Genomic DNA, 17,326 nt, shown 5'->3' with positions numbered 1-17,326 from the left:
CAGAATATCTGGTTGAAGAATTGAAGAAGTGAAAGTCACTTAGTCATGTCTGACTCTTTGTGACCCCATGGATACACAGTCTATGGAATTCTCCAGGCCTTACTGGAGTGGGTAGTCTTTCACTTCTCCAGGGGATCTTCCAAACTCAAGGATGGAACCCAGGTCTCCTGCATTGCATACTGATTCTTTACCAGCCACAAGAGGAGACCAAGATACTAGAGTGGGTAGCCTATTCCTTCTCCAGCAGATATTCCTGACCCAGGAATTGAAGCAGGGTCTCCTGCATTGCAGGTGGATTCTTTACCAACTGAGCTATCAGGAAATCACAAAATATCTGGTTAGTCCTTTTTTAAAAAAATATATTTTGTATGTCTTTTGCTCTTCTTATTTAATTTGTATCCTTTTCCTGGTATCATTAAATATTTGAGTTCTCTTGGAACTCTCTGAGCATCATTTGAAGCATTATTTTGAATTCTTTGTCAGGTAATTCTTGGATCTCCATTACTTTGAGCATGTTACAGGAGGTTTACTGTATTCTTTTGGTGGGAATTTGTTTCCCTGATTCTTCCTGATGTCTTACTCTCTTGTAGATGTCTGCACATTTAGAAAAGCACTCACCTCTACCAGAATCTATGTCCTGATTTCAGTAGAGAAAGCCTTTCACTTCTGGGTAGCAGCACATTGGAATGTAATGCAGGGTGCCAAATGCAGAGGCATAAGGTGGCACTGAGTCTGAGGGCATGAGATCCATTTGGCTCAGGCTGCTGACATTCACAGGATTGATAACTGTGTGGTGTTTGGCAAGTGTTGCAGGGGGTCTGCCATCACTGGAATGGTTGTTGGTGTCCTCAGCAGCACATCTGGTTCCTGAGCCTAGGAATCATGACCAGCAGTGGTGGTGGCCAGAGCTAATGGTGTGCACACATTTGGATTTGGGGGCCTGTTGTAGGTGCCTCTGCGGGGGAGATGATGGTTGCAGGTGCTCATGTTGTGGGAAGGCCTAGGAAGGCAGCAAAGGCCAAGACCAACAACGGCTCATTGCTCAAAATCATGCCCATTGAGCTGGTGATGCTATCTAACCATCTCACCCTGTGCTTCCTTTTTCCTTTTCCTTCAGTCTTTCCTAGCATCAGGGTCTTTTCCAATGAGTCAGCACTTTGCATCAGGTGGTCAAAGTATTGCAGCTTCAGCATCAGTCATTTCAATCAATATTCAGGGTTGATTCCTTTTAGGATTGACTGGTTTGATCTACTTGCTGTTCAAAGAACTCTCAAGAGTCTTCTCTAGCACCACAGTTTGAAAGCATCCTTTCTTCAGTGCTCAGCCTTCTTTGTGGTCCAACTCTCACTCCCATACATGACTACTGGAAAACCATCATCTGTGCTGGTTATTTATTCTTTCAGGGGTAAAATCTGCTGCATCTGTCTGCAGAGCAGGTCACTGTGAACTGCAATTTCTCCTGCCATGTGGTTGCTATTGGTCCTTTGCTCTTCTTTCTTATGCCTAGCCATCTCTATAAGACTGGCTCAGCTCTGCAGGTCTGCGTGAAGTGAACCTGAAGCAGGACTTTCATATGGTGCCCCCAAAGGCTAGGGACACTGGTTACTCGGCCTGCTCTTACCCTCCTGGTGAGAGGAACTCTCCTGGTACCCTTGACACTGAGTGATGCTGGTTTGAAGGATGGAATGATGCCACCACAATGACAGTATCTTGTCGTGGTCACACTTCTTAGAGTACTCCAGATCTTTCTGGAGCTGTTTTTATTACTGATCACTGTCTAACTTTTGGTCTTTTTTTAAGAGGATTGAGGCTGCTGTCTCTTACATCAGCATTTTGATAATGACACGTTTGAGGTCTTTATTCTTTGAGAGAATATTTTTGAGTGTAGAATTTTAGATTGGCATTTTATCTCTCTCAGTAATTCTAAGGCTTCAGTTTACTCTACCCTGGCATCTCTTTTTGATCTCGGGGATTTAGATGTTAACATAGATGTTTCTCAATTTTATATACGTTGTGTGTATCTTTGTATTTTTCTCTTTGTCAATTTTCTTCTGTTATTTTCCATTTTAGTAAAAGTGAACTAGGTATGTTATAGTAACAAAAACCCAAAATTTATCCTTATATGATATGTTCTGTTTACTTTGGCAGGACTCTGCTATCATAATTCTTCAAGCACTCAGGTTGTTGAATGCTCCAGCATTTTATTATGCTCCCACTGCAACACAAGGCTTCAGTATTTGCTGTGGTAAAAATATATTGGCTCTAAAATGTTTCTACGTGGAAGTGACATCGTTCGTTCTCCCGCTTCAATGAATGAGCCAGATAACATGGTTACGCTTAACTTCAAATAGGCAAGGAAGTATTACTATTTCCATGTGCTCATAAAAAGAGAACTTTAAATGTTGCTGAACCAATCCATCCTAAAGGAAATTAGTCCTGAATATTCATTGGAAGGACTGATGCTGAAGTTGAAACTCCAATACTTTTACCACCTGATGCAAAGAACTGACTCATTTGAAAAGACCCTGATGGTGGGAAAGATTAAAGGTGGGAGGACAAGGGAATGACAGAGGATGAGATGCTTGGATGGCATCACTGACTGAATGGATATGAGTTTGAGTAAACTCCAGGAGTTGGTGATGGACAGGGAGGAATGGCATACTGCAGTCCATGGGGTCTCAACGAATATGAAATGACTGAGCGACTGAACTGAACTGAACTCTAGTAATGTCTCCATCTATGATGTTCTGACAGGAAGTCCTTTTTATCTGCAGAAACCAGAGTCGTTTTATAAGTTAATCGCTAAAGTGACATCTGATCACTTTTGTCAAATTCCATTTGTTAGATGCATGTTGTTAGGTACATTTGAGAGTGGAATTACACAAGGACATGAACACTAGATGGCAGGAATAACCAGGACATTTTAGAGCCTGTTACCCCAGCCCTCTGTTCCTAAGCTGGATGAGGTGCTCCTTATAGAAAGGGAAGGATAAGGAGGATTCCTCCCTGGATCCCGGGACATGAGCTGTAACTAAGATGGGGAAGCTGGGCCTAGTAGCCTTGGGCACTTCTACGAGAAGGGCAGCATCCAGAGTCTCTGATGGCCTGTCCTTGGTGGTGTCCCTGGAGCTGGTTCTACAGGCTCCTAAGAAATACCTGGTACCTCCCTTCCTGCTCCGTGTTCAGTGATAGCACATTGGGAGCTTAAAGTTGGCCTTGGAGGACTGTTTATACCACAGAGGTTAGGAAATACTATATCCCATGCACTTTTTTGCTCCTCAGAGAGCTAATATTTTAAATACTTACACCACTGCCAGTCTCCTAAAGTCTTTCCTGTGTCCTGTGTCTGTGTCTCTCTTGCAGATCTGGAGGTGAGGCTGAAGGATGGAGCCCACCGCTGTGAGGGGAGAGTGGAAGTAAAGCATCAAGGAGAATGGGGCACAGTATATGATTTCTACTGGAGCTTGAAGGATGCATCTGTAGTGTGCAGACAGCTGGGGTGTGGAGCTGCCGTTGGTATTCCTAAAGAAGCTTATTTTGGACCAGGGCTTGGCCCCATTTGGCTTTTTCATACTTCATGTGAAGGGGTAGAATCAGCTGTCAGTGACTGCAAGCATTCTAATATTAAAGACTATCGTAATGATAGCTATAACCAAGACTGGGATGCTGGAGTAGTCTGCTCAGGTAAGTCCTGTCTGGTCTGTGTGGGGATCTCTAGCAGGAAAAGCCTCCGTCTTATCACCAGAATGACTCGAGATTATGGATACAGCCTTTAGAACATACTTGGGTGAAGGGTCTTTGTGATGTGTCACAGGAGGCAGAGGTGAGGTCAAAAGTTTCATATAGATACAGCTTCTGGGTTCAACTTCTGTGACGTAGTCTCATCATGGTAATTGATCTGTTTTCTTTGACTCGTCAGTAGGGTGCGGCTACATTGTTGGGGACGGTTCATAGGAGAGTTGTAAGCAACAAGGTTTATCATCCTCATAGGTCCTAAAAGTCAGAGTCACCATACTCCATCAGGTTGGTATGTGGGGGATGTGCCAATAGAACAGGCTCAACCAAGCAATGGTGACACCAGAAGGGCCTGTGAAGACCCATGGACAAATGACAATACTGGATGTCATGGTGCACTTGCACAAGGAAAAGGTGTGAGAGAAATTCAATGGTGCATCTAAATGTCCTTAGGTAACAGTCAGAGGAGGCCAGAAGTGGGACTTCTGGCAGGGAAAATTCTCATCACACTGGTGCACTTGATCAACCAAGTGGGGCGCTAACATCACATTTGCAGGGATGTTGAGGGAGCAGGAAAATGAAGTCTTGAGGTCTACAACACTGTAGCTGATGCACAACACGTAGAAGAGGCAGTGAATCTAAGAGTTCATGGGGTTCTCAAGGCAAGAATACTGAAGTGGTTTGCCTTTCCTTCTCCAGTGGACCACATCTTGTCAGAACTCTCCACTAAGACCCGTCTGTCTTGGGTGACCCTACATGGCATGGCTCATAGTTTCATTGAGTTAGACAAGGCTGTGGTCCATGAACTATGAACTTCCAGATGTTTAAGCTGGATTTAAAAAGGCAGAAGAACAAGAGATCAAATTGCCAACATCCGTTAGTTCATTGAAAATGCAGGAGAGTTTGAGAAAAACATCTACTTCTACTTTATTGGCTATGCCAAAGCCTTTAACTGTGTGGATCACAACAAACTGGAAAATTCTTCAAGAGATGGGAATACCAGACCATCTGACCTTCCTCCTGAGAAATCTGTATGCAAGTCAAGAAGCAACAGTTAGAACCGGACATGGAACAGAAGACTGGTTCCAAATGGGGGAAGGAGTAAGTCAAGGCTGGATATTGTCATCCTGCTTATTTAACTTATATGCAGAGTACATCATGATAAGTGTTGGACTGAATGAAGCACACATTGGAATCAAGATTGCCAGGAGAAATATCAATAACCTCAGATATGCAGATGACGTCACAGTTATAGCAGAAAGTGACGAACTAAAGAGCCTCTTGACAATAGTGAAAGAGGAAAGTGAAAAAGTTAGCTTAAAAATCAACATTCAGAAACTAAGATCATAGCATCTGGCCCAATCTCTTCCTAGCAAATAGATTGGGTAACAGTGGAAATAGTGACAGACTTTTTTTTTAAACTGCAAAATCGCTGCAGATGGTGACTGCAGCCATGAAATTAAAAGACACTTGCTCCTTGGAAGAAAAGCTATGACCAACCTAGAGAGCATATTAAAAAGCAGAGACATTTCTTTGTCAACAAAGACCCATCTAGTCACAGCTGTGGTTTCTCCAGTAGTCCTGTATGGATGTGAGAGTTGGACTATAAAGAAAGCTGAACACCGAAGAATTGATGCTTTTGAACTGTACTGTTGGAAAAGACTCTTGAGAGTTTTTTGGACAGCAAGGAGCTCCAACGTGTCCATCCTAAAGGAAATCCGTCCTGAACATTCATTGGAAGGACTGATGCTGAAGCTGAAACTCCAATACTTTGGCCATCTTATGCGAAGAACTGACTCATTTGAAAAGACCCTGATGTTGGAAAGATTGAAGGCAGGAGAAGGGGAAACAGAGAATGAGATGGTTGGATGGCATCACCAACTGAATGGACATGAGTTAAAGTAAACTCTGGGAGTTGCTGATGGACAGGGGGGCCTGGTGTGCTGCAATCCATGTGGTTGCAAAGAGTCAGACATAACTGAGTGACTGAACTGAACTGAACTGAATTGAACCTAAGAGGACCTGAAGTGACTCCTAAGATGTGCTCAGTGCTATCTAAGTATATTTGACCTATGCCAAGGTGGATGCAGTAAAGACAGCAGTGAAACTAGGACGTGAGTGGGTGCTCACAGTATTTGACAGTGATGCTTCTAGTTGTGATCACAATGGTGCATTTGATGTCCAGGTTATTAATCACAGCAGAACACCTGGACTGGAGGAAGATATTGCTAGATATCACAGTGAATTCCCTAAGGTAGAAGGCTGCTCTTAGGATAGTATCATCCCATCTAATGAGATGGTGGGACAGGGGAGCCCTGAGGACACCTGCAGTAGGCCCTTTGCAGCCACAACCAAATAGCTCTTGGGTGTTTATGTTAAGGAAGATCATTGGAAAAGTGATCTTTTCTAATCTCACCTTCAGCAGATCTTTGATGATTCTCCTTGAGGCCCTTAAGAAGACAATTCTTTTCCTTTTTAAAAAGTACTTTATTGAGGTATGACTGACATACAAGACTGCCTGATAAGTATGCTTTGTGAAACCATTACAGCACTTATGTCATAAACCTATCCATCTCTTCAGAACGTTTTCTTCCATTGTCTTTATTATTCTTATTAAAAATAATTATTTTCAAGGTGCATTTGAATTTTAGTCAGAAACTTTTATTTTAAACAAACCTGTTTTCTGGCATCTCAAGTAACCTTCCTCATTGTCACAATGTCCTAATCATGGTTCCAACTGCAGATACATTTGTGGAGACACTACAGGTGTCTCTACCTTATTTTGATAAATCAGCATCTGGATGAAAATGGAGTGTGTGATGTTGGAACTTGGTGTGGAGTTAGAACTCCCAATGTTACCTCCTAAGAATACTGATGTCTTGATATTAATTCCAGTTAGGATACACTTAAAAGTAGAGAATTGGAAAGTGCTCTGATATTTAAACACTGATTGTGGTTTGTACTCCCTGACTACCATTGCTCTAACTTCAGTCAGTTCAGTTCAGTTCAGCCACTCAATCGTGTCCGACTCTTTGTGACCCCATGAATCGCAGCACGCCAGGCCTCCCTGTCAATCACAAACTCCCGGAATTTACTCAAACACATGTCCACCGAGTTGGTGATGCCATCCAGCCATCTCACCCTCTGTCATCCCCTTCTCCTCCTGCCCCCAATCCCTCCCAGCATCAGGGTCTTTTCCAATGAGTCAACTCTTCACATGAGGTGGCTCTTATTTAAGCTCTCACATTTTTATGACTTGTTCCAGGTTCCTTCTATTTCTCTTTTTGTCACTAGTTTCCTCCCCTTGGTCTGTCTTTTCCGTATTTTCAAACATGTTTTAATGATGCGAAGATAAGTCAAGGTGGTAGTGATGTAGCAGAGATAAGGTTAGAATAGCATGTCTTTTCATTATCTTAATCAAAATTGAACTCTTGGAGTTTCTTCTGCTCAACCTTAGGAGTCAGGTATGGAAGAGAAATTTCAGCCTCAGTAGTGGATTGTTGGAAGTGAAGTACCATGTTTAGGAGAAATCTAGAGTAGAAACAATGACCCGAGAAGAATGTAGAGAAGCTTGTTTGAAATAATGAGATTTCATGGGCTTCAGGAGGAAGAATTGGAAAGGGACACACAAATTGTGAAGGACTGTGGTGCAAGTGTTCCAAGTTGCTTCAGTCCTGTCCTACTCTTTGCAACCCCATGGGTCATATGATTCTCCAGGCAAAAATACTGGAGTGGGTTGCCATTTCTTTCTCTAGGGGATCTTCCTCACCCAGGGATCAAACTTGGGTCTCCTGCATTGCAGTCAGAGTCTTGATTATCTTCTGAGCCACCAAGGACTACAGTACTGAAGTGCAAAATGGTGAAGGGATGAAGACGCAAGGATTGCAGGAGGGGAGGGTTGGAAAGATGCAGGTTAATTCATAGGTTCACCACAGCCTCTGTGTGACACTTCCTTCCTGCCCTCATTCCTTCCCTCCCTCTTTTCCTTTATCTTATGGGAGTCATTTCTGAGCTCTGTGGAAGTGTTAGCATTTGTAGCTGGCAGTTTTCTTAGTGGAAAATTTTTGTAATGTGGATTCTGTTTAGCAAATATGTTTACTCATATTTTTCTCTTTTTTTTTTTGTATCAGATTTTCATGAGTTGTGTTTCACAAGTAATGTGTTTTCAAGGACTTGGCCCATTTTACAAAAAATTTTGAAATTAGTAACACTGGTTCATATCTCATATCTTTAGATGTTGGGAAAATCTACAATAATATTCCTCCTTTTGTTATTGGTGCCGTTAATGTGTTCCCTCTTTTTTCTTAATTGGTTTTGCTAGAAGATTATCAGTGTTAATGATCTTTCTAAGAGAATCGTTCATGGACTCTATTGATTTTCTTGATTGCATATTTGCTTTCTTCTTAATTGATTTCTATACTCAGTTTTCATTCCTCTTTTTCAGTTATGATTGCTGTTGCTTTTGTAGATTCTTGAGGTGGAGTCTTGGATGGTTTCCTTCTGTTTCTATTTTTATTCTAATATAATCATCAAGGAAATGTCAAGATTCTAAATTTTCTTCTAAGCATCACTTTATTTTTAACCCACCAGTTTTGATACTATATAATTTATTTTGTATTTTATTATCATAAATGTTTCTTTCTGTCTGAATGCACTCTTTGTCTTATAGTCTGACTTTGTATGATATTAATTTAGATATTATATACAGTTTTCTCTGATTTGTGTTTTCATGGTATGTAATTTTTACCTCTTTAGTATGTTTCTGTGTTTATATTTAAACATATATATGTTTGTAGACAGTATGCTATGTTTTCCCATTTTATCTAGTCTGATTATTTTGTTTTTTATTTGGAGTACTTAAATGATTTACATTTAATATAATTATTGATGTAATTGAGTTTAAATGTACTTGCCTGCTATTTGTCATATCTTTGTTCTTATTTTAATCTTCTAGTATATTTTATCATTTTAGTTTAAATACTCTATTGGTTTATTAATCGTATCAGATTTTTAGGTGATTGTAATGTTTAACTGCTTTTAATTTTTAAAATAGTTCTTATTTTTTGCTGTGCTGGGTCTTCATTGCTGCATGGGCTTTTCTCTAGCTGCGGAGATCAGAGGCTACTCTCTAGCTGCAGCGAGGAGCTTCTCACTGTGGTGGCCTCTCCTGTTTTGGAGCACAGGCTCTAGGGCGCACAAGCTTCAGTAGTCGTGGCCCCTGGGCTCTAGAGCACAGGCTCACTAGTTGTGGTGCACGGGCTTAGTTGCTCCGTGGTATGTGGGACCTTCCTAGACCACAGATCGATCCCCCGTCTTCTGCATTGGCAGGTGGAGTCTTCAGCACTGAACCACCTGGGAAGCCCAGTGTTGAATTATTAATCTTTAGTTACATTTTACCTTGAAGTGATATTATATCACAGCATGCAATGTCAGTCACTGTACTTTTCTTCCACTTTCCTGTTCTTGTCATTAGTGCTATCATTGTCATACATTCTACTTATAAATTTATTATGAATCTTATAGTTTTTTGCTAGTACTTTTGCCTTAAATCTTCTAATAGAGAATCAGCATTTAGCACAGTCTCTACAGCTTTGAGAGGATCCCTGTTCTCTTCTGCTGTCATCTCCCTTTAACTTGAAGAACTTTCTGAGACAGTTTTGTGTAGTGTGTGTCTGGTGGCCTCCAAGTCTATCATCTTTCATTGACCTGAAATCATTTTGAATTTTCACTCAGTTTTGAAAAGTATTTTCACAGGTTATTAAATTCTAGGTTAACAAATGCCCAACCCCAATACTTTACATATGTTTTTACATTGTTATCTGATTTTATTGCCTCCAACAAAGTCGGTAAATAATACTTATCCTTTTGTTTCCTGTATATAATGTGTCAAACTTTCCTGGCTGCTCTTAAGATATTTTTGTTTAGTTTGTTGAATTTCAGTAATTACATTGTCAAGTTTTCTGAGAATGGTTTCATTATCTTGTTTGGGTTTTGTTTAGCTTTTTGGGTGAGTGGGTTTACAGTTTGCAATAACTTTAGGAAAATTTCATTCATCTTTTCTTAACATTTTCCTGCACATCCCTTATTCTGAATCTCCAAATACACATATTTTATATATTTTGATATTATCCCACATGCCATTGAGTTTCCATTCGTATTTTTCTGCCTTTTTACTCTCTTTGGTTCAGTTTAGATAGTCTCTACTGCTGTGTTTCACTTCCCAATTCTTTTATTCTGCAATGTCTAGTCTCTTGTGTAATTAATCCAAATAATTGTTCATCCCAATACTATATTATTCAGTTTCAGAAATCTCATTTGTCTATTTTTCCTAGTTTTTCTCCCTGTTTATTTTTATGCTTCATTAAGCATATTGATATCAGGAGTTTAAGGAGCTGTTCAGCCAATTCAATCATTTCTGTAATTTCTGAACCTACTTTAAATGATTGCTTGTTAAAAATGTGTTATGGGTTAAATTTCTCTCTTTTGGAAATTCTAATAATTTTTTGGTTGGATGTTGGGCATCACTAAACAGTCCTTTACCAGGAAGAACTTTAGAAATAAACAATCAGAACACACCCAGAAATCAGGGAATTATCCTTGATGAATTAAATAAAGTTTTTTTCATTGGGTTATCTTCATTCAGTTCAAAATGTGTTCCTTTGATGACCAAACGATGAACTTTTATTTTGGTTTCCTCCTTTAATTTCAAAACTTCCTTGATCCCACCTTGCCTGCCATATGCCCCACCTACATCCTCCTCCTTCAGCAGTAGCTACCCTTTCTGATTTTCTTTTCCATCCATCTGTGTCTTTTAAAAGGGTGTTTGCTTGTCTAAAGTGGGAGAAATGAGAAAGGATAGCAGCTTAGGTAGTAGATGAGAGGAGCAGAGGGTGATGTAATATGCTGACAAGCTATTCAACAAGTGTTTCCCACAAATATTTACATGTCTTATCCATATTGAGACTTTTTCAAATTGAGGCTCCAAATTATGGCTTGTTTGGTCACTTCTTCCTCCTCCTTCTTCTTCCTCCTTTTTGGCAACATGCCATCTTCTTTTAGAATTGTAAAACATTCATGAAAGAAATTAAAGACAGTATGATCAATGGAAAGTCATTCTGTGTTTCTGGCCTGAAATAATCAATATTGTAAAAATGCCTGTACTTCTCAAAGTGATCTATAGATTTAATGCAATTCCTATCTAAATCCCAATAGCATTCTTTACAGAAATAGGAAAACAATCTTAAAATATGAGTGTGTGGTTTAATTTTTATATATTCATGAATTCTTGTTTTCTGATCATTATTGAATTTTAGTTCCATTCCATTATGGTCATGAAAGTTGCTTGAAATTATTTTTAATATTTTTGAATTTGTTAAGACTTATTTGTAAGCTAGCCTGGAGAATATTCTATGTGTGCTTGAAAAGAATGCACATTTTTCTGTGCTTAGAATTAGTACAATGATAGTATTAAAATCATTTATTATCAGCCCTTAGCATTTTCTACGAGTCCTGTTTGAGAAGAAAAACCATTAATAGGAGACGATCTGGAAACTCAGCTGTCCGGTACACACCCACTGAGAGCACAGTCTCCCCCAGATTCTTTGACAAAACCTAGGGTTTCAAGAGAGATGGCTGGGACTCTCTCTCTATGACTCTCTGGGTTTTCTTAACTCATTTTCTTTCCCGCTGAGGTCGCTGAAGGAATTCATGGAAGTTTTTGGCATGAAAAAGTATCAGAAAGACAAGATGTGATGACATAAATGTGAATTAGTGATAGTGTCCATATTTCTCCTATGGAGCTGTCACCCGCCTACAGGTTGGCATGCCCTCATGGATCCAGCCTCAGGACTTTCCCTAACCTAAGTCACTTGAGGACTAGCTCCTGGGAGAGAAAACTGGTCAGAATATTAGCCCCACACGTCCCACGAAAGCTTTCTAAGCTTGTCTGGATGCCAGGTCTCTAATCTCATAACCCATGTCCCTCTGGGTGGGTTCTGTTCTGCATATCTCTACGTTCAAGTTTAAGTGCCTGAATACTATACAGTGTCCTTGGATCTGTATATAGGCCCTAGGCTGCTAAATGAGAAATTCATTTCTCCAACCAATGCCAAAATATGTTTCCAGTATTCAGTCATTCCAATGATCTGAATTGGGCTCTGTAGTTTCCAGGCTCCTAGACCAAAGAATTCACATTTCTAACCAGTCTCAAAGTGTATGTTCTTAGGATTCAACCATTCCAAACTGACCTTGTAATCCTTCTGGATTTCTCTTCAGAAACCTGCTCACGAAAATTCAATTATGACAATAACTGTCAAAGACTCTCTGCATGCTCCAATCCTAAAAAGAAAAACTTTCACACCACTGCCTGTGAGGTGTGGTTTCCAGTTGCCAAGTCAGTACCACGAACACTCACTGGTTTTGTTGTTGTTTCCTCTTAGGATTTGTGCGTCTGGCTGGAGGGGACGGACCCTGCTCAGGGCGAGTAGAAGTGCATTCTGGAGAAGCCTGGATCCCAGTGTCTGATGGGAACTTCACACTCCCCACTGCCCAGGTCATCTGTGCAGAGCTGGGATGCGGCAAGGCTGTGTCTGTCCTGGGACACGTGCCCTTCAGAGAGTCAGAAGGCCGGGTCTGGGCTGAAGAGTTCAGGTGTGAGGGGGAGGAGCCTGAGCTCCGGGTCTGCCCCAGAGTGCCCTGTCCAGGGGGCACGTGTCACCACAGTGGAGCTGCTCAGGTTGTCTGTTCAGGTGAGATGCAGGTCAGGACTAACCTCCCTGCACTCTCTGTTGGGGTAAGAAAAGTATGAGATTTTGCTGAAATCCTATCTTCTTCTACCAGAGTACTCAGAAGTCCGACTCATGACAAACGGCTCCTCTCAGTGTGAGGGGCAGGTGGAGATGAACATTTCTGGACGATGGAGAGCGCCCTGTGCCTCCCACTGGAGTCTGGCCAATGCCAATGTTGTCTGTCGTCAGCTCGGCTGTGGAGTCGCCATCTCCACCCCCAGACGACCACACTTGGTGGAAGGAGGAGATCACATCTTAACATCCCGATTTCACTGCTCGGGGGCAGAGTCCTTCCTGTGGAGTTGCCCTGTGACTGCCCTGGGTGGGCCTGACTGTTCCCATGGCAACACGGCCTCTGTGATCTGCTCAGGTAAGAGAGAGCGACAAGGGCTACTGGTACTCAGGATGCCCCTGGAGTGAAATGTCCCCAAGAGCAGAGAGTGAGGTTAAACGGGCTTCAAAGTCAGATATTTTGTGGTGAAATATGGATCTTCTCATTGTTCATTCCTTTTTCAGCCCAGGGCAAGAAGTGTGAAGTTGAATAATAAATTTTTAAGCAACATCCTGCTTACATAAAATCATAGAAAACAATGTAGGAGCAGTAAGTATAGACCTCAGTATGAACCCCAATCCAGAGCGACAAAGACATTGTCCCCAGCACCACAGTCACTATTGTCCCTAGTAACTGTGTCTTCCCTCCTCTAAAGGGAAAATCACCTCGCTAATTTCTGCTAACATAGAGAGTTTTATCAATGTTTGAACTTTATTTAAAATGATGCAGTATATTTCATCTTTTGTATCTAATTTCGTAGACTCAAAATTATGTTTGGGATTCACACATCATGTTGTTTATTGTAGCACTTTTTTTTTTTTTTACTGTAGCATATGCTTTGAATGATCACATGGCCATGTACTGATCCCTTCTACTGACAGTATAAATCTGGGTTATTTATATGATACTACAACTTATCATGACAATGTCTTTGCATGCAAATATGTATTACTTATTTTCCATGTTTAACCCTTGGTCTTTTATTTTCATTTTCTTAATCAAATGGTGTCCTTTGATGAACTCATTTCTTAATCTTATATAAATACATTTACTGACTTTTTTCTGTACATTTAATGCGTCTTATATCCTTTAAAAAAGAATTTTGCCTACTCCAAGAACATAAAAACACTCTCTAAAAGTATCTTACAAAAACATTATTTTTCTCTTGCATATTATTGTGCATTCCTTCTGGGATTGCTTTCTGTGTAAGATAAGGGTCAGGTTTCATATGGATATCCAATTGACTCAGAATCTTTTTCTGAAGACTCTTTTCCCCACTGCAGTGCTGCCTTCATCATAAGCAGAAGGGCAAGAATGTCTGTCTATTTGAGACTCTCTATTCTGTTGCATGTTATCATTTGTTTATCCTGGCATCAATACTGCATTCTTAACTATCATACCTTTGTAGTTGTTGTTCAATGGCTAAGTCAAGTCTGACTCTTTGTGACCCCGTCGACTATAGCACACCAGGCTTCCCTGTCCTTCACCATCACCCTGAGTTTCAAACTTCGTAGTAAGTCGGAATAATTTTAACTTCCAAGAGTTACTTTACATTAACTCTCCTAACATCATTGCTTTGCTTTTCTTTTCTTTTCTTTTTCATTTATTTTTATTAGTTGGAGGCTAATTACTTTACAATATTGTAGTGGGTTTTGTCATACATTGACATGAATCAGCCATGGAGTTACATGTATTCCCCATCCCAATCCCCCCTCCCACCTCCCTCTCTACCCAATCCCTCTGAGTCTTCCCAGTACACCAGGCCCGAGCGAATATCGTTGCTTTTCTTACCAACTTTGTTGGTCATTCTTGGTTGCTTGTATTTTGTATGAATTTAGAAATTAGCTTGTCATTTTCACAAAAGAAAAGCTTAAGGGTATTTTCATTGAGATTAGATTTAAAAATTTGAGAGTAGACATAGAAATTTGAGAATGATTAACACTGACAATGTTGAGTTTTCCCAATCATTGACATTATACATCCCCCATTCAGTTAGATCCTGAATTTCTCTCAGAGATTTTGCCCATCTTTTACTAGGATTTCTCCTAGGTATTTTATTTTTGATGTTATGAGTATTTTTGTGAGTGTCCTGGCAATGAATTCTCTTTGACTTGTTTTCATCTTTTAACTCTTCAAAGTTTGATCTATGCTGAGACATAAAAATGTTTGGAATAAATATAAAAATGCCCTTATGACATTTATGTGGGTTTCTAAATATTAGTATCAATATTTTCCTTTAATGTGTGTGTGTGTGTGAGTGTCTTTCCTTCTCGATTCCCCTTCTGCCCCATTTATTCTTAAATATGTAAATTCTTTTTGAATTAAGTTGAAGACATGATGCTCCTTTACCCTTAGAATAGTTCTGGGAATTTCCTTACAGAACCAGAGTTCAGTCACGTCTTTACATGACTTCAGCTCCAAGTGACATCTAATTGCAGCACTGAAAGACCCCACTGAAAGACTACCAAACTGAGTTTCTTCCTGATTAATGACCCAAAGTCATAAGCAAAATGAAGTACATATTTTTTTCTTCAACTACTAAGTTTTGCCTTTTCATACTGATGAAATTGCCAACATCTGTTGGATCACAGAAAAAGCAAAAGAGTTCCAGAAAAACATCTACTTCTGCATTACTGACTACGCCAAACTTTGACTATGTGTGTCACAACAAACTGTGGAAAATTCTTCAAGAAATGGGAATACCAGACCACCTTACCTGTCTCCTGATAAATCTGTATGCAGGTCAAGAAGCAATAGTTAGAATTGGACATGGAACAACAGACTGTTTCCAAATTGGGCAAGGAGTACATCAAGGCTGTATATTGTCACTCTGCTTATTTAACTTATATGCAGAGTACATCATGCAAAATGCTGGGCTGGATGCAGCACAAGCTGGAATCAAGTTTGTCAGGAGAAATATCAATAACCTCAAATATGCGGATGATACCACCCTGATGGCAGAAAGCTAACAGGAAGTGAAGAGCCTCTTGATGAAAGTGAAAGAGGAGAGTGAAAACGCTGGCTTAAAACCCAACATTCAGAAAACTAAGATCATGGCATCTGGTCCCATCACTTCATGGCAAATAGATGGGGAAACAATGGAAAGAGTGAGAGACTTTATTTTCTTGGGCTCCAAAATCACTGCAGATGGTGACTGCAGCCATGAAATTAAATGATGCTTGCTCCTTGGAAGAAAAGCTATGACCAATCTAGACAACATATTAAAAAAGAGAGACATTACTTTGCTGACAAAGGTCCATCTGGTCAAAGCTGTGATTTTTCCAGTAGTTATGTATGGATGTAAGAGTTGGACCATAAAGAAAGTTGAGCTCTGAAGATTTGATGCTTTTGAACTGTTGTGTTGGAGAAGACTCTTAAGAGTCTCCTGGAATGCAAGGAGATCAAACCAGTGGATCCTAATGGAAATCAGTCCTGAATATTCATTTGAAGGACTGGTACTGAAGCTGAAGCTCCAGTACTCTGGCCGCCTGAATGCCAAGAACTGACTCATTGGAAAAGATACTAGGAAAGATTGAGGGTGAGAGAAGAAGGGGATCACAGAGGATGAGATGGTCCATCTCATCCATCACCGACTTGTTGGACATGAGTTTGAGCAAACTCCAGGAGTTGGTGATGAACAGGGAAGCCTGGCAAGCTTCAATTAATTGGGTCACAAAGAGTTGGACATGGCTGAGCAACTGAACTGAACTGAACCAAGGATTTTTGGAAAAACTGCTATACAATATAACCAGAACTCTTGCTATGTGGCCTGAATTTCTAAATTGAAGAATATCCTCTGATTTTGCATTTTGATGTTTCTACTTTATGCTGAGCTAATGTGTGGCTACACTTATTCTTAAGTTCTTAATTGCAGCTAACAAGTTTTTCAGCTCTAGAAGTATTTGGTTTTTGTTATCATTTCTCTGCAAAGATACACATTTTGTCAATTAATTCCATAAGCACTTTAACTGTGGCTATTTATATTCTCTGTCAGGTAATTCTAGCAGCTAAAAACCCTGGGAATTCTTTCTACTGTCTCCTTTTTCCTTTCCATTTTTAATGAGATCTATTTTATTCAAGTGTTTGTTTTAAAGATAGACATTGAAGAAATTGTAGAACTCTTTCAGAAAGAATGTTATTTGCTTTTACTGAGGGATAGATTTCAGCTTCCCTGTGGCTCAGATGGTAAAGAATCTGCCTGTGGTGTGGAAGACCTGGGTTTGATCCCTGGGTTGGGAAGATCCCCTGGAGGAGGGCATGGCAACGCACTCCAGTATTCTTGACTGAAAAATCCTATGGTTAGAGGAGACTGGTGGGCTATAATCCAAGGTGTTGCAGAGAGCCAGACATGCCTGAGCAGCTAATCACAGCACAGGGATAAATTTAGGAATACAACAACTTACTTAACTCATTCTTACAAGAACACTGGCGCTAAAACAGAAATTGTGGTACTCTCCAGGGAGAAGGTGAACACTAAGAGCATGGTAACTTTACTGCTGGGTCACTGCTTTCATCTTAGGCTCCATCACGAGGTCATTATTTCCCTTAAATCAGTTTCCTGTTCTTCAACCCTTCCAGACTTCCGATCATTGTTGTTTCTTTAGGAAACCAGACTCAGGTGCTGCCTCAGTGCAACCACTCTATGTCAGAACCAGCCGGCTCTGCGGCCTCAGTGGAGAGCGGCCCTTATTGCTCAGGTGAGGGTCCCACAAGACAAAAGACCCTTCTCAACCCCTGGGATCACCGCGCCATT

At 40.4% G+C, this 17,326-nt stretch overlaps 1 protein-coding gene across 1 annotated transcript in view; it reads left to right on the top strand.

The window, feature by feature from the left end:
- The window catches only part of LOC122679941, a 405,877-nt gene that overhangs the window by 69,724 nt on the left and 318,827 nt on the right, over positions 1-17,326 (top strand). The window contains 3 exon segments of the mRNA XM_043880800.1: positions 12,174-12,482; positions 12,574-12,891; positions 17,178-17,270. Coding sequence (XP_043736735.1) covers positions 12,174-12,482; positions 12,574-12,891; positions 17,178-17,270 — 720 coding nt within the window.

The sequence above is a fragment of the Cervus elaphus genome, chromosome 22 (assembly GCF_910594005.1).
Source record: "Cervus elaphus chromosome 22, mCerEla1.1, whole genome shotgun sequence".
Taxonomy (NCBI): domain Eukaryota; kingdom Metazoa; phylum Chordata; class Mammalia; order Artiodactyla; family Cervidae; genus Cervus; species Cervus elaphus.
Note: the sequence above shows the minus strand (reverse complement) of the source record. Positions and strands in the feature narration are given on the sequence as shown.